The 24,883-nt window shown below is 35.1% G+C and overlaps 1 protein-coding gene across 20 annotated transcripts in view; it reads right to left on the bottom strand.

Moving 5' to 3' along the window:
* The window catches only part of LCOR (ligand dependent nuclear receptor corepressor), a 135,253-nt gene that overhangs the window by 20,616 nt on the left and 89,754 nt on the right, over window positions 1-24,883 (bottom strand). For 15 of the 20 annotated variants that reach the window (XM_082406488.1, XM_082406492.1, XM_082406478.1 and 12 more), the window contains 2 exons: window positions 23,526-23,813; window positions 20,575-20,668 (listed from right to left, as the gene is read on the bottom strand). In XM_082406488.1, coding sequence (XP_082262614.1) covers window positions 20,575-20,668; window positions 23,526-23,813 — 382 coding nt within the window. Of the gene's footprint in view, window positions 1-8,431; window positions 17,974-20,574; window positions 20,669-23,525; window positions 23,814-24,883 lie in introns of those variants that run through there. The other 5 variants (XR_014248800.1, XM_082406483.1, XM_082406484.1 and 2 more) reach the window with 5 other exon arrangements.

Below are 24,883 nucleotides of genomic sequence, written 5' to 3'. Positions count from 1 at the left end.
TCTCAGTATCTGCTCTGTAACTACCAATCATCAATGCAACATCATTGATGACCAAAATATATTCTTATTGACTGAAAAAGATCAACAGAGAGAGTGAATGATGTTTGGATGAGAGCTAATCTTAGAAGGAGAAAAAGATAATCCCAGGAAAACAGAAGGGGAGAGAAAGCTTGAGACAATACTTTAGACAGAGTGGACCAAATAGTTAAGAGTTGTAAATTAATTTAGCTTGATTCTCTTTAAATACAGGAAAACATAAAAATGCATTGTTAGCCCTGCTTAAAGGCAGTAAGAGTTGTAATTTTTGCCAGATAATAACCTGAAATTATGTTCCCTAATTCCTTACTTCTGGTCCTTTAAGCACAGAAAATATAAGTATGTTCAAGGGCCTGGATAAGTCTGCTGACAAGTCCTCACTCTTCACTGGGAAATGCATCTACCCTTGGCTATTTCACATCTCTGTATCTTTCATACCTGGATACAGGAATACTCTAAGGGCTATGACAAAACTGTGAGTGTGTGTGTAGTGGAGAAGACGAGCATGGGGTATGGAGGTTTTTCTTCACTGTCTAAAAGGCCATGTATAGTTGTATGTGTAAACTACTGAACAATCAAGTTTTCTTTCCCTAGAACTGGACTAGGAGAAACAGTAAAATGGTAGGCAAAGGTGACATAGAAAAGTGAGAAATAAATTTCTTAAGATCACAGAATAGAAAGTGGCCTCTTAAAATTAGGCAGCTTAATACCTGATTTCCAGGTGGTTGAAATGCTAATTATTTAAATTTGGATTTAGACAGAATTTAGATGGATTTAGACAGAAAAAGATTTCAAAGTTGGGGTTAAGGAGAGATCAGAATTGTGGGTGATGGTGTGTTGGGGGTGGGTTCCAAATCCAAGATGTACCTGTAACTCTTCACCCTGTAAGAGTCCTCAGTGAGCCACTCTTGCTGATGGCAACATGGCATCTTGCTTAGGTGTGGAGTGGAAGAATAGTTGAGAACTACTGATTTAAAACAAAAGACATGCAATCCCTTTGTGATAGCTTTCTAAGTTTACTGTGCTCTTAACTAAGTTCAGTAAAAACAGGGCAGAACAGAGGTTCAAAAAATTATGAATTAATACTGTAAACTGGGGGAAAGGAGAAGTGCTTCAGAGGGTGCTTACTGGACATGAAGCCATAATTTGCTAGCTTTTCTGTATCTCATGGTTTAATAAAAGGCTATTATTTAGAGTAGATCTAAATATGATAGAAGCAGTTTAAGGCTTGTATATTGTATCTTCTGTTTCTTGTAAGTTTAGCTAGATTGTCAAATTTATTAAATTACAATAAAAAATATAATTATCAAGGAGATCCTTATATTCACTCTTTAACGTATTTTCACCCTATAGCAAAGGTACCTGGGAAGCCGAAATATAATCAGAAAGTTACTTGGTGAGTCAAAAGTCAGAGCAAGGGGTCATTAAACACAACAGTCCAATGCTTCCATCTCCTCTCTAGGAATGTAATAGGCTCACAAAACAGACACTTCTGTCAAACTATTTACTTCTGAAAAATTTTTTTTCCCTCTACCCAATTGATATTTGCTTCTATCATTCCAGGTAAGACTATGCATGCATGACCAAATTACGTTACATTTGGCGTTAATTAATGTAAACAAAAGGAGGGAGGGTTCAGAGGCAGTGAAAGGGGATTTTGGACTGGATGGTGTAAAGTTTAAAAATGACAGTTCCTGGAAGTGGGGGAAGAAATATCCCTAAATGATATAACTAAATACTGATTTGATGAGAACACAAATCTAAATTATTAATCTAATGAGTATTATAACTAAGAATTCTTAGAAAACAGTTTGCCATAGACTTTAGAAAATACTACAGTAATTTCAGACAAAGAGGACAGACCTCTGCTCATGGTTGATTTGAAACTGCAGAAGTGTCTGTCCCTAGACCTAGACTCAATGAATTACTGAAACCAGATTAAAGAGCCATCTGATCTTAAAGTCATAGCTGACATTTTAGGTCAGGATACATGAGAGCTCATGACAAGTCAGTGAGTCTAGTCTATTTCATTTTTTGTTTTTCTATCGGTCAAGTAGGTGATTAAAATCTATGTTGTTCTTTGGGGGAAATTGCTCAATTCCCTTTAAATGACCAGGACAATGATAGACGAAAAAAATACCACTGCTTAGGCAGGATATAGAGGCGCTCATTCCCCAAGTGAGAGAAAATGTACCATATCATGACACTCTCTTCAAGGGGGGGGTGAAGGGAAAGAAACATTTGTCAAGGCCCAGCAGTGGCCAAGGACCATGCACAGTTTCCCTGGAGTGGAACTGAGAGGAGTCAGTCCACACAAGATTTCCACTACAAGAGGAATGTATTTCTTTTGTAGTAATAATAATGACGATAATAATGATAACCTCAAAAACCCACACTACCACTTTGCAGGGCACTGTGTATGCAGATGGAGACCTAAAGGAGGCATGGGGAGCTGACACAAACAAACAGGAACCAAAAGAACATTTAAGAGTTCACATGACAGATCCCTGCAACACAAATGTTTTTCCCTCTCAAGAAATAAAGTGGTATGCTTTTTGACATATATTCCTAGTTTCTTTTTGGGTGAAAGGAAGAGGGGAAACTAGCAGATTACATGAATATCCAAATAAGCGGTTATCTAATAGTGTCCTGAGTCTTTTGTGATTTTTATGGGATCTTCTATACCTTAACTTTTCTCATGTTCTCTTGAGGTTCTGAATCTCCACTCTTGAAACCATACAAATCTGTGCCATAATCCTTAAAAGTGGCAAATTCTACTTTTGTTGTCATATAATAAACCACTTAAAATTGACACAATGACGGCACTCCTAAGTATTATATTAACTAATTATTTACAGGACCTAGACCACTTTGTAAAATGTAAAAGGACTTAAAATTTAAAACGATTCCTAAGGTACCTTATACAAGATTTAATGTTATTTCTCACGTGTTCACCTCATGAATGTTAAAGGAGGTATATATACTTTAGAATTTAAAGTACAGTAAGAAAACTATTTTTATGTCTACCATTCTCTCTGGGGTGCTCTTGGAATTAACAGTCCTTTTATAACCGTCCCTTATCCCACCTCTTTCTGGAAACACTCAAGGCTACTGTTGGAGATGTACTGGAGTGAGGGGAACTAAGCAGAATCATCTGTATATTCGAGGTTTATTTAGGAATACTGGAAGACAAAATATAAGCAAATGTATATGCATATGTACACACACATGCACACACAAATACTCAACTTAGGTACTTACTCTACCTCAATCCTTATCCTTAGTTTCACCACTTCTCTTGCTTCCAATATACTATGCAGTTCACCTATACTGATTCGACTTCCCTTGGAGAACACTATATTCTAAGCTCCCTGCCACTGTTTCTCCTCATTTTACAGTTTGCTGCATATTACCCAGAACTGCCAACTTCCTAAAGCCCAAATACGATCTCGTCACTTCTTCTGCATAAAATTTCAGTCAATTTCCCACTGCTCACAGTCCCTCCTCCTTCAGCACCTTCTCCCTGTGGGCCGTGTTCTTTCTTTCTCACTATACTCTCATGGTTTGTGTCTATCTTTTATAAATAGCGCTTAAGCTGCACGGTAACAGCTGACGTGGCTACCCCCTCCATTGGATTGTGAACCTTTCTATAGGTCCAGGACTTTGGCCTTTTTAACGTGGTAGCTTCACTGCCTAAAAATTGGGGCCTAGTTCATTTCAGGCATAAGTAAGTGATGAATAAACTAACCAAATAAATTACTATGTAGTGAAAATAATTTTCCCAAGACACTTTTCAAGGGAATTGGAAAGGGCAGAGGTAACATTTTGACACGTAATCAGAAGGGAAAAGAAAAAGCTTTCAAAAAAAATGAATTCAAATCAAGGAGGCAGGGAAAGGAAGGGAATTCTGAAGGTCAGACAGTAAGAGTGTAGGCTCCTAGCTGTAAGCACACAGGAGGTTGCTGGCACCAAAAAAACAAGGATGAAAAGGTATGGTTTACATAATGGCTTACAGAACCCATTAGAATTTCTGACTGCAACCAAGAACAAGAAATACTTTTCACAAAGTAACTCAGTACACACATCACATCCTAGTTTGTATGTGTATGACAACACATAAGATTCAACAAAACAATATTTATCCGTATTATATGCTATGTACTCTGATTCTTTTTGCTTTTTAATTTCTTTTTAAAATGTTGGTTAGAACCCCCAAACTGATCTTACAACTTACTAGTAAGGTATAACTGGTTGATTAAGTTTGCAGAGCTGGTCTACACAGACTCACCAATTCCTAGCATCTCACAAGAGTCTGCTATCCTCATTATTTTCTTCTTAGTCCATCTCTATCTAGCTAAAATTATACTACTAGGTTTTCCTGGGAAAAATGTCTCAAGTCATTTTAATAGACGCTGAAATGAATACCTCTAAACTGTGCTAGCCATGATCTGATTTATCTGTTTAAAATGCACAGAACTCCCATTTGGTAAGAGTGTAATTAGAATCTCATTAAACAGGCAATAGAGTCCCCAGATTCTTTCACTGGAAAACTAAACGTTTGATGATTAAACACATAAGCACACACACATCCCCACAATCCCACCTAGATCTTACATTGTGTTATACAAACTACCACCACATAAAAAGAAAAATCTACAGATTCAAAGCATGTAAAATTTCAACCTTGAAAATACAAAAAACTCTACACAATGGAAAGGAAAATCAGTTCTATAAATTCTTCTACTTTCCAAACAACTTTTATTCCACTTGATCTTTGAAAAGAAATAAAGAATGACTGATAAGTTTGATAATATTCCTCTCAAACAGGACCAAGAAATCAGAAAAGCAGCATTCCAGGTTTCAATTATAGTTCCAACATTTCTCTGTCTCTCATTTTATAGTTAAAACAAGATTGGCTGCCCAATATCCCAGTCTAATATAAACTCATCTGCCTCACTTTCCAAGTTCTAATCAATATAAACAGCTTCCTCCACAACTTTCAATGGAATTTTCTCACTCTCACCTCTCACACTAAATTAACTCCTGCCAGGTGCTTTCACTCCTAGTTTTCATTTATTGAGCACTTGCAAAGAGCCTGGCATAGTGCTAAGTATTTTACACACAGAATCTCATTTAAGCCTCATAGCAAATCTATGAGGTGGGTCGCATAAACCCCTTTCACACGTAAGAAAGCTAAGGCTCAGAAAGGTTCAATAACTTGTCCAAGACCATGTACTAAGAAAGCAGAAGGGCTGGGATTTTAAGCCAGGCCCATCAAATTCTATCTCTTAAACTTGGGATATTCTCTACTCTTCTCTCTGTGCCCTACCTATTCACCTCTTCCAGCACTGAGTCAATAATGCTGATTTCTATTTAACAATGAAGTTTTAAATGCCTCAAATGTAATTTCTTTACTGGCAATTTCATAATACAGATTTAATTCTCTTCCTAAAAAGCAATGTAAGTTTATTCAAGAATGAAATTAGTTGATTTAATTAATAGCTAAGATTTAATTAGTTAAAAGTGAATCTAAAAGAAAAGTATTAGATTAAATCCCTCATTCTAAGTTGAGTCAAAGAGTGCCAAAGTGGTATAAGTATAAAGATAAGTATAATGGTTTGGAATCATGAGTATTAAGGGCAACTCATTATGTGAGGAGGGCGGGCAAGTCCCTTAAAGACCCCAAGGTCCTTATTTTTCATTTTAAAAATGAAAGATTAGGATGGGACCAACAGTGTTTAATCAGTGGGTTAATAAACCCACTATGGTCACAACAATGTGAATATACTTAACACTACTAAACCATACACTTAAAAATGTTTAAGTCTGTAAATTTTATGTCTTTTGGCACAATTAGAAAGAGATTTGTTGAATAAACGAACTTAAAAAATGCAAACAAACAAAACAAAAAAACCTGTTACAATTTGAAAATATTTAACATGTTCAAACCTCACTCTTATAAACTGATCCAGGCATCTGTATTGTTAAAAGATTGATTTTGATTGAGACTGAGTATATCCAATGATCCCCAGAACTCTGTGCTCTAACATTAAAAGCAGAACTAGCCTGCACACAATCGAAACAGAAATTATGAATAACATACTTTAAAATTAATCAGAAAAAGTAACTGCTCAATATAATTTTTGCAAAAGCATTGTCACATTCATACAGTTCATAACAAAAACTTAACAAAATGGATTTGCTTTAAATAAGAGGCATCATTTTCCTTTAGAAAATGCTGCAAATTTAAAGATGAGACCTAAGGTTTATAAGAACTTATTATTTAATAAAGGGTCGCTACTATATTTCTCAATGTTTGAACAGATATAGTTGGTGTATTTGTCACCCATTTAAATAGAAAGTTGCATTTTTAACAGACGCAGAGTTGAAATGGGGCCTAAAAGGCATTCAGGGCAACGCTCACTTTACAGACGAAAAAAACAAGTGATCTTTCTAGTATACCAAGTTGCAAGAAATTTACATTACCAAATAATCCCTTATCACTCCAAACTGCTGATCAAATAAAAGTGGGCAAGAAAAGTACAATGAACATTTTAAAACTATCAGTCAATAAACAACAGTATTCTTACATGCCTATAAAAAGCTCCAGGCTCAATAAGATTTCATACTTATGAATGTTGATATACTTTTGCTTACTTCCACGCTGAACTCCAACGAAATCATGACAAACTATTCATTACATACCTATCAATCTTTTAAAATGTTTTGAGAACATTTCTTTTCCACTAACCTCTGAAAACAAGCCTGTCTACTCCACTTGTAAATGCAGTCTGATACTGACACTACCACTTCCCCCTAAACAGCAAAAAGTCCAACAACTTATAAGGTGAATATGACTAAAATTCTGTGTTAAAATGCTTACCATTTGAAAGCAAATGATGATAAAGTGGATTCTCTGAATACAAGAACAGTTCTCTCTTAATGTTACTTAAAAAATACTTTGTTAAAAAAAGGTTTTCACTCATTTCAGCTACAAAATCTAACAACATATGACTTGGATATATGTTTTTACATTTGAATACAAGTGCCTGGTGAGAGGAATTCACAGTCCTTGAGGAAAAAATAACAACGCCAGAACTAAGAAAGCAGATACCATTTTCCATTTTTTCCACTCCATTTCCCTTATGCAGTTTCCCTGATTCCTAAGAGTTCCTGAATTAATTCCAAAGTATCAGCAGAATCAGAGAACGAAATTCTGGATTAGAAGAAATAAGTCCTTTTTAAAAATCAGGTCATAATTGAAGAGCTAAGTATCAACATGAAGATAGGATCACTAAAATAAATTCACTGATGAGATGCTAGATTATAATCCGACTACAACTGACCTGGCCACCAGTTTAAAATGGATAATGACAAGAAACACGTAGTCATAGCTTTGTACAAAGAAATATTAGGTTTCTAGAAAAATGTTCTATAGACACATGGCATAACTGAGTAAGGGGAACAAGTGAAGCCAAGGAAACAAGCCTGTAGTACCAGCAAGATTTCCGATTTTATAAACATCAGGCCAAAAGGCACTAAGTGCTAGCTAGGCAGCCAAAGAAATGAGACAAAAAAAAAAATTAACTGAAAGATAATCTAGACGAACTACCAACAATAACATCATTAAAAAATACAAAATTCCATTAGAAATGACTGGAAATCACTTCAACCAGCCTATATTACATGAATATCATGAGCTTGAAAAAGCAGCTTTCTAAAACATTTTGCTTATCATTTCTGATCTTTATCACTGTAATTCAGTTGTTCCTTCCTAACCACTTTACAACAGAAATCACTTTGTAATACAAAACTTTTCTTACACCCCGTTCCTAAAACCCACAATATAAATGTTGAGCAACATATACGCTGTTATTTGTCTGGTAAAAGGAAATACCAGCATCCTCCCAAGAATCAGAATTACTATAATAACCTTAATTGATTGACAGTGCTTTCACACTTATGCCTCAAGAAAAGAGCAAACAAAAATGAGTAAATCATTATTTTGGCAAGTAATCCCAGAATAGAGTTTTACTCTAAGAAAATTATGAAAAATTAAGTTCAGCAAGCAGGTATTATGAAAATGTCAATGCATCTTGTTTAGCTGAAAATATTTAAAGTGAATAATCCAATGAAGAAAGCTGAGGTAGGGGGAGTATCAAATTAGTAGAGAGACAGGGTTACAAGGCAGTACTGAATCCAAATACTGAAGCACAATTTTGAAGCAGCAACTTCTAGTTATCTAAGGGATTTCATCTGGAAATAATTTTATCACAAAAAATTACAAACTTTGATTACCAAAGTGCATTTATAGTGCACGTCGAAATCTTACCCCTTTTGTGGATTTGTAAAAAAAGCATTATAATCTTAAGAAGTAGAAACCAAGCTTTTAAAACAGTTTTCACAACAAAATTTATTAGAAGAATAGTGGTTTTGAAAAGTCTAGCATCCAGTGAGAACTACCATACACAACATTACAGCTGGGAATGTTTCTCCAAAATGTCATGGTCAAATAATACAATGGAACCATTAAATCTTACACATGCACGAAAGAACTAGCGCGTTTGACATAGAATGCAAAAGAAAGGGGACCACATGGATTAAAATTTTAAGTACTCATCACATACATTAAGACACAGCTTATTTTTAGTCCAGTCAAAAATCAGAACTGCATTAAAAAATTTAATGTAGTGCAATCAAACCAAAAAACTTAAATTGTGATCATAAGTGCTCTACTACATAAATGTTGATCATAGCAAGGAACAAAAAGTTCAAATCACACAGTACAAAAAAAATCTGTAAATAAATATAAACTACAGTACAAGAGAAATATTAAATTATACAATTCCGTCAAACTGTAAACAGTATATTGAAATGAGGTCCATAAGAGTAAAGGGGGTTCCTGTTTTGTTGCATGACACTTGAACTTCTAGAAATCTGAAAGATGCCATTTTCCGTATCTTCAAAGGCTATGGGTTTTATATATGGAGAATTCCTTTTAGATGTAAAATATCAAATACTAAAGCAGAGGAATAATCTGTTTTGTTAACCACAGACAGTACTGCAGAAAACAAAAGGAGTTTTAAAGAATAAAGACCTCTAACAGACAAGTCTTAACATTAGAGATGCAAAGGGCTAAAATACTGGAATTAGAACTTCACATCAGAAGAAACTTGTCATTGAGGACTTCTAGGCTACAAAATATACTGACAAAATTGTCTGCTGATATGTAGTCCTAGACCTCTGCTAATTTTTTGACATTTACATACTCATGTTACAACACCAACTTTGGCAGAATCACTACTAATAAAATCAGAGCACTGCTGGCCCAACGGTTCCATCACAGTGGCCAGTGCACAGAATTCTCTAAAGACATTGCATAAACTAGAATGTAGAGGTCAGACACCCAAGGACCAGTGCTTGAATTTAGTAGTAGTATGGTGAAGAAGCAAGAGCCACATTGAGGAAGAACTGCATCTGTTATAGTTTACAGAAGCAGCAAGGAATGTCGTTTAATTGTGCTGGCTATTAGTGGCATTTAAAAATATATAGTTTAACTGTGTGTGTGTGTGTATGAGTTGCATGTGCTGGCTATACATTTATGCACATTTTGTCTTTTTAAATACACCGTTAACAGGAACCCCCATATTATCTGCTCAGTAGTAATAACTGAATATATAGAATGCCACTATAAGAGTGTGAGGCACCGTGTGCTGGAGAGTTATATGCAGCTTTAAAATCTGTTTGGCTGAGTTATACCTGGATACCTGAACTGAGTTTTTAAGTTGACATTCATCAAGGATGTGCTACCAGCACGTCAAAATAAAAGCAAAACAGAAAAATACAAGTCACTGTTAGGTTTAAGAATAGCATCAAAGTACCTGAATTGAGTGAGAATAGTGTGTAAACTGTCCCTGAGGGTTTTTAAACAGTGTGTACAAGTCGGATTCCTAAGAACATTAGCTATATTTAACAGTGTGGACTGATAAAATACCAATGTTTGACAGTTTAAAGTGGAGGTTATAAAGAATTATAAGCAAACACTCTGAATGTATAGTTTATACGTTTCTTCTCAAAGCAGCAACGAGCTGCTGTAAAGTATACATCCCATCAGAACAAGCAACATGTGGGAGTCAGATAAAGGTTTCTATCTTAGTCTGGTTTTCTGACAGCACAGCATATCAATATCCAATGACTATATCTTTCCTAGATCAGAATGTAACTATAATTTTGACTAGCAATATAGGATTAGACTTTTAATCAAACACTTTGCTATTACATACTAAAATTCCTTAAACTTACTAATGCTGGTATACTAACCTAATTATCCCCCCCTTCATTTTAGAAATATACCCTTCCACAACTTAAAAACATTAAGATCCATTTTCAGTCCTCTGATGTAAAAAGCATGTCAGTGAATTAATATTAAAAATTTACACAGTAAAAAGGCTTGAATTTCAGCCAAAGATTCTAAATACTGCTCATTCCCTGAAGACTTAAAGGGAGAGAGAATCCCTACCCATTTTCCTAGTGATTTATTTTTCTAAAACTGTCTGACACAATTTTTCATTTTGGGGAACTTCCCCCTCACCTCCTCTCAAATTCCAAATTCTTAGCCTGAAATGCTTAATGAAATGGGGAAAATGAGGCAATCACTTGGAATTGCTTGAAAGGTACAAAATGTTAGTCTTTTTAAAAAATAAGACAAGAATTATTCATATAAATGTGATCTGACCCCGTCATGGTCATGGTAGTATGTAGTATGTTTTATATTTTAAAATAATCACCCTAAAACTTACAGTACCTAAGACTCTGAAGATAAATTAAGACTTTAGTGTTGTAACAGAAAAAGTGCTGAATTATCCCTTTTCTAGTACTTTAAACATTTCAGACAAGTGCTTTCCTAGTGACCGTAAAGTTTACTATATACCCTTCCACCAAGCAGGAAACAAAGTCACCTGGATGAAACAAAAGACTTTTAGGAGTGTAGCACCGGGTATTTACCAAATAACAGATGTTGTTCAACTCATTCTGAGGGGCTAAAAATATTCTAGATTGAAATTCTATTTGGCTATTGTATGTTAAAAATCCCTGCCCTACTGTGTCAGTGTCCTGTGTCCAACCCTCCCGCCCCCCTCCCCCAGTCCCCTTACACACTATCCACTGAGAATCTAATCTCTAAAGAGATTATTTTAAAATTTATGTTTTCAGGACATACCTGAGAAAGGGTGCAATTATGCAGAACTAGGAACCCAAGACTGCACTAATACTGGTTACAGGTTCATAAATTCTTTCCCAAGACAAATCTAAAAAGTCTAAGAGGTATGGATCTTCAAATATGTCTTACTGCTTTAGATTTTTTTGGTATGTGTGTAGGGTCATTTCCAGTGTTGAAAAGATCATCTTGAGCCTGTTCAATGACAGTTCAAGATGGGGTAAAGAGTTTAATTCCATATTCAAACAGTAAAGATTAAATATTATGATTATAATATTTGCTACATCCAATAAATTTATGATTAACTAAAAGTGCTTGCTTTTCGGCTTTTATTGATATAGCTATAAATGAACTGGAAACCTTAAAATTACCCTCCTAATAGTTGCAGAATTAACTCATATTTTATTGTTTGTCAAGCCAACATTAATTTGCCTTTATTCTCACTTTTCAAACAACCTAAGATTTTTCTGACTATCAAATGAAGGTGGCCCAACTTTACCATGTTATCTATACTGCGACTCATTTTTAGTATTGTAGGGCAGAATCTTTAGCTTTTCCTGATCTACATACTTTCCCCATCCTACTTCCCAACTCCCTCCTCCAATCTCCTTCATAACACTTAGGGCACATAGCTACAGGGATAATGTCTGCTTCTTTAAAAGGCAACTGCGAGTTTATTTGGGAATAAGAGAGAATATGCAAAGAATTTCCTCTATTTTCCCTTCAGTCACCATGTTCACAAATCCTACTTAAGTCTCAAGGACAGAATGTATCCAAAAAAAACCTAAGAAGACTTTGGAGGTCTGCATTCCTTGTACCACGATTATACTTTTTTCCTTTTCAGCAGAGCTTGAAAGCAATTAGATTTAAAAAAAATCCCTATATAGCTTAATAAAGTTTCCAAATGGGCTGTTTGGTTGAAGCCATTAAGTTAATAACACTGGCTTGACCGTGGTATTAATGAAGACCTAATTATAATGGAAAGGTAACAAGGAAAACAATCTTTGACATCTTCATGAAGGTCAAAATTTAACCTGTAACTTTTAATGTCTCCTATAAAAGACTAAGTGGAACAATTCAGTCTATTGCCATATTCCATCACCAATGACAGCAACCTGAATATATATATATCAGAAAAGGATGGTTCACATGAAAATAACCTCTGGCATTTAGTTAAAGAAAGAATAATTTCAAAAGCAAAATATGTAGTTTCAAAATTAAATCTACAGGGATAATAGCTGTTAAGAAAATGACACTGAGCTGTCATATCTGCCGTAACTACTCAAAATAATTTCAGGTTCTGACATTGGGCTGACTCAATAATTTGTTTTATAAAAATAACTGAATCCAAGCTTCACTATTATGGGTCAATGAAATATAAGAGACTCACAAAGGCTTAGAACCAAGCCTCGCACCATGTGCTTACTTGGGGCAGGGGGAGAACACACAGCTCACTAGCAGCTCCAAGGCTGCTACGTACTGCCTAATGACAGAAGGTAGTTATGATATGGGCCTTTGCAGGTAGTCATTTTTAGTTTAATTTACAGTTCTCTCCAGAAAATTGGGAACTAAACTTCTCATTGTGCCTTACTGTTTTACTATCTGATCCCATATAGCTCATCTTATATATAGCTCAGGTAAAATGTTGGGGAATGGAAATGCCAATTGGTTGAGGTAATGGTTTATATAAGATAACCAGAGTTCTAAAAGCACTTCAATATTGTAAAGTAAAAGTGTACCAAATAAAGCTAATACACACTTCACACTTGTTGAACTTGCTCACCAGAACTGAACAGTAATTAACTTCACTTAAGGACCCCTATTATCACACAAAGCCTTACTCATATCCATGATCTGCTGCAGCAAAGGTTTATCAAGCAACATCTAAACTTCAGAGTAACAACAAACTTAACATTAAAAAGTATTATACACAAATATAAATTATTTTTCCTGAAAGAGAGACCTTGTCCTTCATGGTATTTGGGGAACAGAATAAAGTGTATAGCTCATCACAAACACAGTTCAGTCACCTGTAAGCCTATTAAACAAAGTAATATAATACAATACATTACTGTCAAGCTTGATGACTGTTTCAAAAGTGAGAAAGCTAATGATAAAAATACCAACTAGATATCCTTCCACGGAATTAGTGTTTTTGATTTTATAGTGCCATAGCTTATCTACTCTACATCTATGTTCTCTCATAAAAAAATGTAGGAGTTGATTTTAAATACATTATCTCCTAATATTATTTTGAGTCATATCATATAGTTGGAGTAATGTCATCATCCGCCTACTGGAAAATGAAAGGAGAAAAGGCTTTTGTGACAAAGATAGCTGTGAACTATACTTTCCCATACCATAAAAATGGTCAGCTGTTGTTTGGGCCATGCAAAACTCTGATTAGCAGAAATTAAGCATGCGAATAGACCAATCTCTATTACACATTTATGAGGATGTTCCCAAACTAGAATATCTACACTGAAAGTGCCAATTCAGAATAGTGGCAAATCAAGAGGGAAATCAAATATTACGGGATCACTGCGGCACCAAGACTGACATGACAGCCAGCCACGTGATGAGCCACATCCAAGAAACACATGGTATAATGGAACTCTGAACACAAAATTTAACATTAAAAGTGCACCTGAATATTACAAACTAACTTTACAAAACCTACAATAAGGTAAAATATATATCTTTTGAAATATTCAGCAGCTTTCTGTATTTTTTTAATTTTTTTTTTTTTTTTTTGGAGAGGCTCATGAAATTTAAAAGGGACCACTATCTAATTTCAACCATGCTTCACAAAACAATAATGGCTATTTTATATTGCAGTTACCAGTGTAATGCAATTAGTGCTTTAAAATAACCTACACTCAAAAAGAAAGAGACCGACCGACCTTTGGAGGAAATATGCTTATTCAAAAGCTTCTTGGAAAAGAAAATTTACCTGAATATCAAGTCATGACTGATCTCAAGTGTAATGTTTAAAAGCTTCACAGACATGAATATTACAATCTTCAGGTCTCAGGACTTTTAATCTGAGAAAGTTTAGAGTTTGGTTTGTTTTTTAAATTCACTTTCTAACCAAAACAAATAATACAAGTACTCAAATTTTCACTATTTACAACTCTCAGCCTACAATCTGAAATGACACAATACAAGTTCTCTTATTTAAACTGCAGCATTAAAGGGTAGGCACACCATTCTTCTGCTGCTCGATTGTCATCCACTGAAACACACATAGAAAATATTTATGTTAGTAAAATGATCACTCCATGTACACTACAATGACAAAATTTACATAACTCAACTCATACATCACTTTAGAGACTACCACATAGGATTAAAACCTCTCTGAACAGTAAAACTCTACAAAAGTTGAACTTTTAGGGCCAGATTTTTAAATGGGCCTTTAATGATGCCTTTCTGAGGGGATAAAAACAAGCACAAATTAACTGCTCAAAGGACCTTTTTGCAGCAATCTTGGGCTACCGAATATCCCCAAACATCATGCAAAAAGGTACCATGGCTGCAATTAATTGTGTGTGACAAACCGAGTGTGGAACAAAGGAGGTGTTCCTTCATAAGCTTAGTCCTTTGCTTTCAGCAAAATTTCTATAACTTCCTTCAACTGCAGATGAAAACCATACATTTCATTAAGTATTTTTTATTGCAACTTCCAGCTAGGCTAGAAAATACTGCAGAGTCATACACTGCTCTGAACCCAAACTGCTTTTTCTGTTGAGAAGACTAGAAAGCTAAGAGGAAACAGGCTCAGTCATCCACTGATTAAACTGCTACACAAAATAACCAAACCAAAAGAGGAACCCAAGCCCAGGCTATGTCAAGAATGTGTGTACTTTAATAACAGCAATGGTGTGCCTAACCTTTGAACACACAGGTTGCTGAGGGAAAACTATCCTTAACCTAATTAACTGCTCCAAAGTTTCCAGGCAAGAATTTATGCCTTGGGAATATCTGGACCTACTTCTCAAACTGTCAGTATCCATCAGAAATCATCAACCTCAATTTAACGCTCCAAGTTTTGATTTTATTTTACACAAAAACTCCAGTGATTTTTTTGTTTGTTTTTGGTTAAGCATTTAGAAGGGGCTGACCACCTTTCTCAGCAGATTAGAATATAGGGGTGTATGTGGGGTGGATTTTGTTTTGCACAAAGAATAATTTTAATTTGGTCACAATACAAAATTAAATTTCATGGGCTTTATTTACCTGTTATTCTTGCAAAAAAGCTGTAGAAAATAAACATTCCAAACCTTATCACTGTAATTTTAAAAGCCCATCTCAAAAAAAAACCTTAGGTGTTCTTTAAGGAGTGCTTATACAAAACACAATCTGAAAGGTCCTGAACTGTGTGCTAAACAACCATAAAAATCAGCTAAATACCAGAAAAAGTTAAGAAGGATGGTATGTAGGATGCCAAAAAAAATAAATAAAAAGAAAGAAAAAAAGAGTTCAAAGCAACAAATAAAACTAAAAAAACAACCCTGCCCCCTTGTACTAGTATCTGAATTAGTTAAAAAAGAATTGCTAAGGAGCTTGACTTCTGATTGAATTATTGTTAGAACTGAAATGCAACCTAAATCATTTTAGGTTACCTTGGGGTTGTGTTCTTTCTCTCACCACAAACATGGATTCTTCACTTATGTGGATATTTGAGCAGATTACTGAGGCTGTAAAATCTAGATACCACTTTTGCAGTATTATAATTACTCACACACATTTCCCCCCTATTTCTCCCATCCCCCCAATAAACAGATCTTAAATATTTTAAAATAGTTGCTGCAACTGACATTTAGTTGTTAGTTAGCACATGATCAAATCTGTAAAAGGATTTAAGAATACAAAGAAACTTAATTTGCTAAAATGAGGCATCCTCTATTGTTTTATGTAATGTACCCTGACTGCTCCTGAGTAAGAACAGAGCTCGTCCTCCATGAGATAAGGCTATATCCTCACTTGTTGGTGAGACCAAATTCTACCCTTAGAAAATCCCAAATGAAATAACAGCAAAGGTAGTGTTACAACGTAATTAACTGAAGCATTTCTGAAGGTAGTGTGTGCACATTTTCCACCTCCTTCTCCCCCCTGGGTGAGCACTAAATAGATTGCTAATTTGTTAAGTAAACTTAATAGTGAGAAGGAAATCATAAAATGTTAATTGACCCAAATAATTATTTATCATTGAATAGCCAAATTTCTTAAATTCAAAAGCTCATTGTTCTTGGTTTCTTTAGTTTAACCCTTAAATTAGTTGAATCTCAGAAGAAAAAAGTGTGAATAATTTTATAAGATGGCTTTCCAATTTGCAATGATAAAGCTCCCAATATGAAAGAGGTGGTTTCTAAAAGGGGGCTTTTTTCTTTTCTTTTCTTTTTTTTTAAATAAAGGCAAATATAACTTAAGAAAAAAAAAAGAAAGAAAAGCATGCAGGCTCTACAGGCAAGGAGTCCACTTCCATGTATCTGTTCTCTGTGAGGTAACTCAATTCTCTTTTGTAGAGAAACATGCAAAAGGCCAAACAATATCCCGAGCCATACTGCACACGAAAATTTTAAAATATGCAACATTCAGAATGCACCTTTCACCCCTGTACACACAAGTCAATGCAAAATCTGCAAAGAAACAAGTGTCACAGTGAATGAAGTTAGGTGCAAGCAATGACAGCTGAACAATGCAGTAGTGCTCACCCAGTTTGTACAGTAATTGGCACTCTACAGTATTCCTACTCATTTTTTGATTCATTTGCACTTTGTGCTGCCTCTCCCTGGGGATCTAATTCAATCTTTACAGAAACATCTGGCCCCTCCGACCTCATTAACTTCATCTTTTTCTTTGGAGGGTTTTTCAAAGTGCCCAGCCTCTCCTTTACTTTGTACTCCAGTGTACTGTGGGGAATCCCATAAATACTCTGAGCTTTGGAAACACTCATTTTTCCACTCATAACCACTGAGATTGCTTCCTCCAGTATCTCACTGTTGTACTGTCTGTAACGCCCTCTTTTCTTCCGAGGCTGCTTGGAGCCAGGATCTCCTTCTTGATCCGATGTGGGATATGGCTGTCCAGAGGTAGACTGCTCAGCATCTGAGCCCCAAGAATCGGGTCCAGCATCTAACATGCTTTTTCTATTTTGTTTTGGAAGAATAGCCCTTAATTTTTTACTAAGCGCGCTCTCCGTTTGTGAACCCATTACCAAAGAGCTATAGCTGTACTGATCACCAGTGCGATTTTCCCAAGAAAGATCCATTCCTCGAACTTGTGGTATCTTTAAATCTACAGGAGATGAATGGCTCACATCCTTTTTCCCATCTTGTTTTGCTTGAAGTGCCATTTTTGGAAAGGCAGAGTTTTCTGCAAGAAAAGGAAGGTCACTGATGTTGTTGAGTGCACCATTTCCCCTGAACTTCATACGGCTGAGGTTGAACTCATAATGTGGTTTTGCCCAAGAGGCTTCCCTGGATAATATTAAGTGTTGTCCATGATTCTGTAATCCAGATGGTCCAAGGCTGGCAGCTGTGGACAATTGGTTTCTGCTCAGTAGTTCTTCACTAATCTGCAGGGATCGAGCCAGTGGAACTTTGAGTGATGTGGAGTGTCCAAAACCTTCCCTGGTTCCATCCTGTAAGCTTCTTGGAGGTACCCCATCACCACTCCGAAGTCCGTCTGGGCGGTACTGGCTGGGTCTCCCAGGTCGCCTAATTGGATGGAAGGAAACTGATGTGAGCAGGACTTGCACAGGTAGGGAGGGATGGGTGAGGGGACCACTCCTTTATTAGAAGGCCTTGCTTGGGTAACATCACTTTGTGTTATTTATTTATTTTCTCTAAAATTTAAAAAAAATGGTCTCGGCAGTTAGTTTTAAACTTGTTCACAAAAACAAAAACAAAAACAAAAAACAAAAAAACAAAAAGAAAAAAACCAGGAGCTTTTGGGCAAAGAAAAATTAAACCTGTCAGCTGGTCTCTGGTTGGGTTCACAAATATTCGGAGAAAAAGTTTCGCGCAACTGTCTGAAAATAGCACCTTAATTATTAATTACAAAGTAATCATCAAGTCTCCGTAGATCTACAAAGAATTGTGTTACCAACGTGACGTTACCACTAAACAAGTACAGTAATAAAAGAGTAAGCCAAATAATTTATTTTAATGCAACATAATTCAACATTCATGACAACCAGCTATAAAACTGGAACAATTTACATTGGTGGAACCCATAGATAATTGCTCATTTATCCCACAAACAAGTTGATGTTCTTATCAAAAATCAAACAATTCCAAATGACATTTCTTATTTTGCTTGGGAAAAAAAACCATGACTACCAGCCCCATGGGGGGGAAACCCCAAATCAAAACAAAACAAAATACCCATCGAATTATAACTTACCACACTTCTTCATTTTAAAACACCATTAGTTGCAGATACATAAGTACCACTGATTTTCCATTTGAAATAATCCAAGCTTTAAAGAAACTACCCTTTATTTCCCCCAAAACTTTGTTCCTTAAAGTCTACTCAAAGTAATTACTGTCAGAGGTATATAAACAATTTTTTAGCATTTTTCTTTAGTTAAAAAAAACTCTACTTCTTAAAATACCAAACATTAATTTAAAAATTTTAAGTGGACAGCTTTCAAATAATGTTTAAAAAAATCAACTACTTACACAAAGTTAATTCATAAGGTTTTCATTTTTACAACAGAGAAAGATTATCAATGATAAAACTGGCAACTGGTAAAGCATGCCCAAGGGGAATAATTACATTAACTAGGCACAAAAGTGGAACTCTGCAGAAATAACGGTAAACCAGCTATGTTCTCCAAAAGTCTACAGGGACTCTGACGTTACCAGTAAATAACACATAACAATTCAGCTAAAAGATGGGCAGTACTGCCGGTGCTTTTGTCTTCCAGAAAACACTACCACAATAAAAACATTTACTTTCCATTCAGAAGGACAAACACAGCAATTTCAACAATATAATACACAGACCTGGTGGCCAAGTTTAAAGTGAATCTTAAGCAAGGGATGCATTTATGCAAACAGCACTTAGGCTTCTCTTACATGTGTCCTTAATTACATAACTCAAGTTTTTTGACATATAAATGGAACCAAATGATTTGGGACCATGATGACTTAGATCTATATTTAGTATGAACTACAGTGAAAAAAAAAGGGCTTAAGAAAAAATGGTCAGTAAACTATGCAAAATGGATTAAATTAATGTTATTTTTAGACTGAATAAAGGAGGAGAGAAAAAGGAAGATGACGAAATTTTAGAGAAAATAAAGGGAGCATTTCAGAAGTCAGTAAAGGAATCCTTCAATTTGAAGGTAATTAAGAATAAGTTGAAAAAGGTTAGTCCATTTAGTGTCTGCTTACTCCTTTGGTATCTAAACATCTTCCCCATGTTGATATTCTAAAAGTTAAATAAACCTAAGTATTAACTAACTTACCAAACTTATGTTTCGTATCTAGATGAAGCTTATTTTTGGTCATAACACAGTTTTATGGAAATGCCTTCCCAATATGGCATCTAAGCATCTTCATTAATACCTGACCATTTAAAATGGCTACTATGTACACACAGAGGGAGAATTAGACAATTCTTACATCATAAAATTAGGTGGTCAGAAAATTCACTTTAGTCTGCTAATCGTTATCAAAACTGAGCACGTAATAATGTCTTGGCAGCCTAAGATGGTTATCTATCAACATCTACAACCGTTCTTATCTAATTAAAAACAAAAAATACACACAATTAATTTTCTGAACTGCCACACAGAATTAAAACTGCAGTTCAAATCAACAAACCAAACCAAACCAAACCAAACCAAACCAAACCAAACCAAACCAAACCAAACCAAACCAAACCGAACAAGAAAAAAACGAACAGCCCCCATACTCCATTAGAGATACCAAGTTAAATATTGGAGCCCAATTTTCATTCAACAACCTCAGCACACAAAATACTGCCTTTACATGTGAACTCTGGAACTATTTAGGTTGGGTTTCACACTCCCAAACACTCAACAACAAAAAGTCCAAAGACGTTCTTGCCATATTCCTGATTATTTACTATTTGTACTAAACTGGCAAAACTGATCTATATTTGCCAATTCTAGATTTCAGATTGTGCTTTTACTTGATTGATAGACTAAAAGTAATTTTACTAAAGGCCCACCTATAACAGTGTTATTCTAAAGGATCAAGTTTTAAAACATACAGGGGAGATTGGCATCAATCTTTGATAAACTGTCCCCTATAAAACTGTGGAAGGCCACAAATATTTTCCCTTACCCGTTCCCTTGAGTACTGGAGCAACCTGGAGAATGGCTCAGGGAAGTGCTGCCAGCACATGGACTTTTCTTAGTGGACAGATCAAGTACACCGTCTGTAGAGACACAAAGAAACACCTGAGGATATTAAAAACTGGGAGCAAATATGAACTGAATAGGCTAAAAATGTCAAAGCAGTAGGCTTAGTCAACTAAACAGATAAAACTAGCCATATATTTTGAGTTACGAAACCAATTTATTAATAGAATCAGGATATTTTTCCTCCTGAAGTGACATAAATTTAGCAAAGTTTGTTATATCTCATATATCCAAGGGTTAAATATTTCATTAATAGGGCAAAAGAAAAGGTAAAGCATTAACACTAAAGATGTTAAGATATAGTGAGATATTAGAAATAGCAGTTTACACAGTATGAGGTTCTGCAATGGAACTATGAGACGTCATTTTCTAAATTTACCTTGATCAAAGTATATGAGTTTAATGCCACAATGTCATATGAATTATAAAACCAAATTTCTCAAGAGCTAAGTCTACCTGAAACACCAGGAGTATATAAAAGTTAGATTTGGAAAAATTTAAATACAAAAGTCATTTTAAAAACAAGTTTATACGGTTATAGTAAACATATATAACTGTACAAAATAATATGTAAGATGAACCAGTTGTTAACTGTTTATAATTTGCATGTATCCTAATCACTCTTCGCACACATCTGCAAAACTTGTGTATTTGGAGTCAATCTTTTGGGAAAAATCAGCAGAGATTCAAAATTTACTTGCTGATATTTATAAAGGCAAGGTTTTTCGATGAATAAGCTATTATAAATTGATGGGCAAAGTTTAAGGAAAGAAAGAAGAATGAAACAGTCTTGATACTGATGGGAGCCTCGGGGGATAACCATTTTTTTCTTTTACTGATGCTAGACCAAATCACAAATTCATGTTATTAGAACATAAAATTAGAAGACTTTATTCTCCCCCAAAGACTTTTTTCCCCTCATAGACATGTCTAGAAAAGAAAACTCATAGTCTGAATAACTTTTAAAGCTGCCATTCTGTCCAAAATTAACAGAGAAGAAAGATAATACTCAATGCCTCTGATTTTCAGTTGGCCAGCCGAGATGCCTGTTATCTAGTTATGTTAAAAATCACCTCAATATAGAACCCACTTGGGACTTGTATCTGAGGACACTGTAACTCCCTATTTCAGGCAGTTAGAAATAAATATGCAACTGAATTTATAAACCAAAAAAAGCCCACAACTCATACACAGTGTTGTCCTTTAGAGTCACTAATATTTCTAAAAACCTAATTATAATCTTATAGAACCAAGTATCCCATTAGCCATCTAACCCAATTAGATACCTAACAAGCAAATGCACTGCTTAAAATATTTCCAGCCAAAGACAGTACTATTTTCATAGTCTGTCTAATCATATTATAGGCAACATATTTTAAATCTACCACTGAAAATATTGTGATTTAAGTTGAAAACACATTAAAATTCATTAGGAAATATACTTTTAAAAATTTTGTTTCATTTAAGGTTTATATACTATAATCCTATCATCTAGTTCAAATTTCTCTCGGTAAGAGCATGCCGTCAACACAACATACCTCTCAAGCATAACACTAGCCTTAAGAAGTTAGACCAGTTTGTATTTTTGTATGTTAATCTCCATTATTAATACTTTAGATACAACCTCTATGCTGTTATTCTATTGTAAACCCAAAGCTTGTAATGCAATATTTACAGCAAACAGATTTTTAATGAAAGTTACCAATCTGTGGTAAAGAAAACAATCCTCAATAAAATAGAAAAGAACAACTTTACAAACACCATAACCAAAGGTACAACTAGGAGGTCTAGGAGGCCTCCTGCTAGGAAATCTCTCAGAACTTAAGAGATTTTGATTGCTGTTCACTACACAGAAAGAGAAAGAAGGCAAAGGAAAGATATTCAGAAAAATATCCTTTGATAAGCAACTAAAGCCAGTCCATTAAGTGTCATTCCTTCATAAACAACTTAAAATAAGCAAAATAAAGTTCTTTCAAAGAGGTTCTTAGAAGAATTAAACTTACTTTGCAAAATAAACATGTATTTCTCGCCAATAAATCCACACTTTTATGAGATTTCTATGGCAATAAAATCTCAGCAGTAGATATCACCAATTTACAATTTGTAGTGGTTCAAACAGTGGCAGAGTTGAAATGCTCACTTCATCTTTGTGAAATTAAAGGTAAAATGAGATCACAAAGCAACACGGATATTTAATTTACTTGAGAGTAACTTTTCAAAGACTCAAGAAATATCTGCTATACAAAATTGACACCCTCTTAACCTCTTCACTTAATTAGGATCCTCACCAACAGATTACCTTTTGAAAATACTCTAATTAGTTTATAATACAGTATATGTATATATGTGTGTGTATTCATAAAATACTGAATACAGTTAACAACCTGGAGTGTGTCTACTGTCTTCTCAATATTTCTAACCTCATGAGTTTCTTTTTTTAAAATGCAAATAACACATATTTTTGCCTCATGATCTCATCTGCAGAATATAACTTCTGACAAGATGCATTTATTTCTCAGATAGGTGCTAATCCTAAACATTGATGGAAAGGGGGGAAAGTTAATTTTGCAAAGGGGTTTTAAAAACAATGGATATGACAATGCTTGGGAAAGTGTGAAATACTTCTACAAATATCAAGTAACAGCTGTAACCACCTAACTTTCTGGGTGGTACATCAATCATGACTACGAACTACTGATGGGTAAAGTAGCCAATTTATACTTCTTCTCTATCACTGCAGAGTCAGGAATAATTTAAAAATCACATTAGTTTATCCTATTATTGCTTCTGGTGCCCTACTTGCCAATACTTTTTTTTCTCCCCAAATTAAAAGTATTCTAATTGGACAGAGGAGATCTTGACATCAAACCATACCTTGTTCGCTAGGTTCTGACTGAGACTTTCTGACAGTAAGGTCCAGAGGTGAGTCTTGGTCAGCCATGAGAAGTTTGCTGAGCACAGGGTTCTGAGTAGTTGCAGCCGTGGGAGAGGTGGTGACTGGAGATGCTTTCAGCAGGCTTTGGTTCTTTGTGCTATTGGGCTGGCTGGGGTCCTGAGTAGAGCTATTTTTTGAGGTATATTCAGCAGCAAATTGTTGGATCATTCGCTGCATGATCTCACGGGCCACTAGGGGAATATTGGGGTCGGAGACCCAGGGACTGTCTGTAAACAAAGATTTATTTACTTTTAAAGTGGGACAATGTACTAAAAAGAGACAGCTTTCAAGCAAACAAAATTTCATTTTATTTTTTTTCTTAAAATGCAATATCCTAAAAATAGTATTCCCTCTTAGAGTTATATTTTTAATCTCCAGGCTTATAAAAGTTGCAGATTTTTAAAAATAAAATTTTAATAAAATTATTTCTAAACACCACCCCCGCCCCCGATTATGAAGTCAAATAAAGGGATAACCAACAGTATATCTTATGGGCAAGAATCACTTACCTGATACAGAAATCCCAAAACCCTTTTTAAATGAAATAATTACTCCCCTGTTTACCACCTACAGATTACATCTGGTTTCCCCTAGATCTTTCCTCAACCATAGCTTCCTATATAATTGAAGAATGGAATGCTCAGTTCATGAGGCTTAATTTACTTTCTGCTAAAAGACTGAAGGCATATCAAGATTATAAAAGAGATAATATTAAGATTCATGATCGGCTAGGGCAATAGGCAATAGTTGTCACACTTTAATATTCATCAAAATCACTTCGAGGGCCTGTAAAAACAGATTGCTGGGTCCTATCTCCAGAGTTACTGATTTAGCAGTTCTAGAGTGAGCTCAGGAACTGGCATTTCTAACAAGTTTCTAGATACTGCTGGTCAGGGGACCACACTTTTAGATCCTCTGCGCTGAGTTTAAATGCCAAATCTCCAAAGCCTAAGACCATGTACTTTTCATAAGTTCTTTACACTCTACCAACCACTGAACACAATAGATAGGGAAGCAATAAAATAAACATCTAAGTTATCAATTTCTAATCAATGTTAATTTTAAAATAAAGACCATATGAATTCATTAACTCATAAAACTTTCAGCACTGGAAGGGACCTTGAAAGTAAAATAAGATGGAAAATGTTTTGTGTAAATATATTACCATCACATCTCTGTCATTAACACACTATCAGGGAGACTAAACGCTTTTTGAGAAAAGCAGAGATTATGTTTGTTTACCCCTGTATACTCAGCACCTAATCTTGGTGTAAAGTATACATTCATATTAGTTGAG

Source organism: Balaenoptera borealis (assembly GCF_965194805.1).
Source record: "Balaenoptera borealis genome assembly, chromosome: 10".
NCBI lineage: Eukaryota > Metazoa > Chordata > Mammalia > Artiodactyla > Balaenopteridae > Balaenoptera > Balaenoptera borealis.
This window is presented reverse-complemented; position numbering and strand designations above follow the sequence as displayed.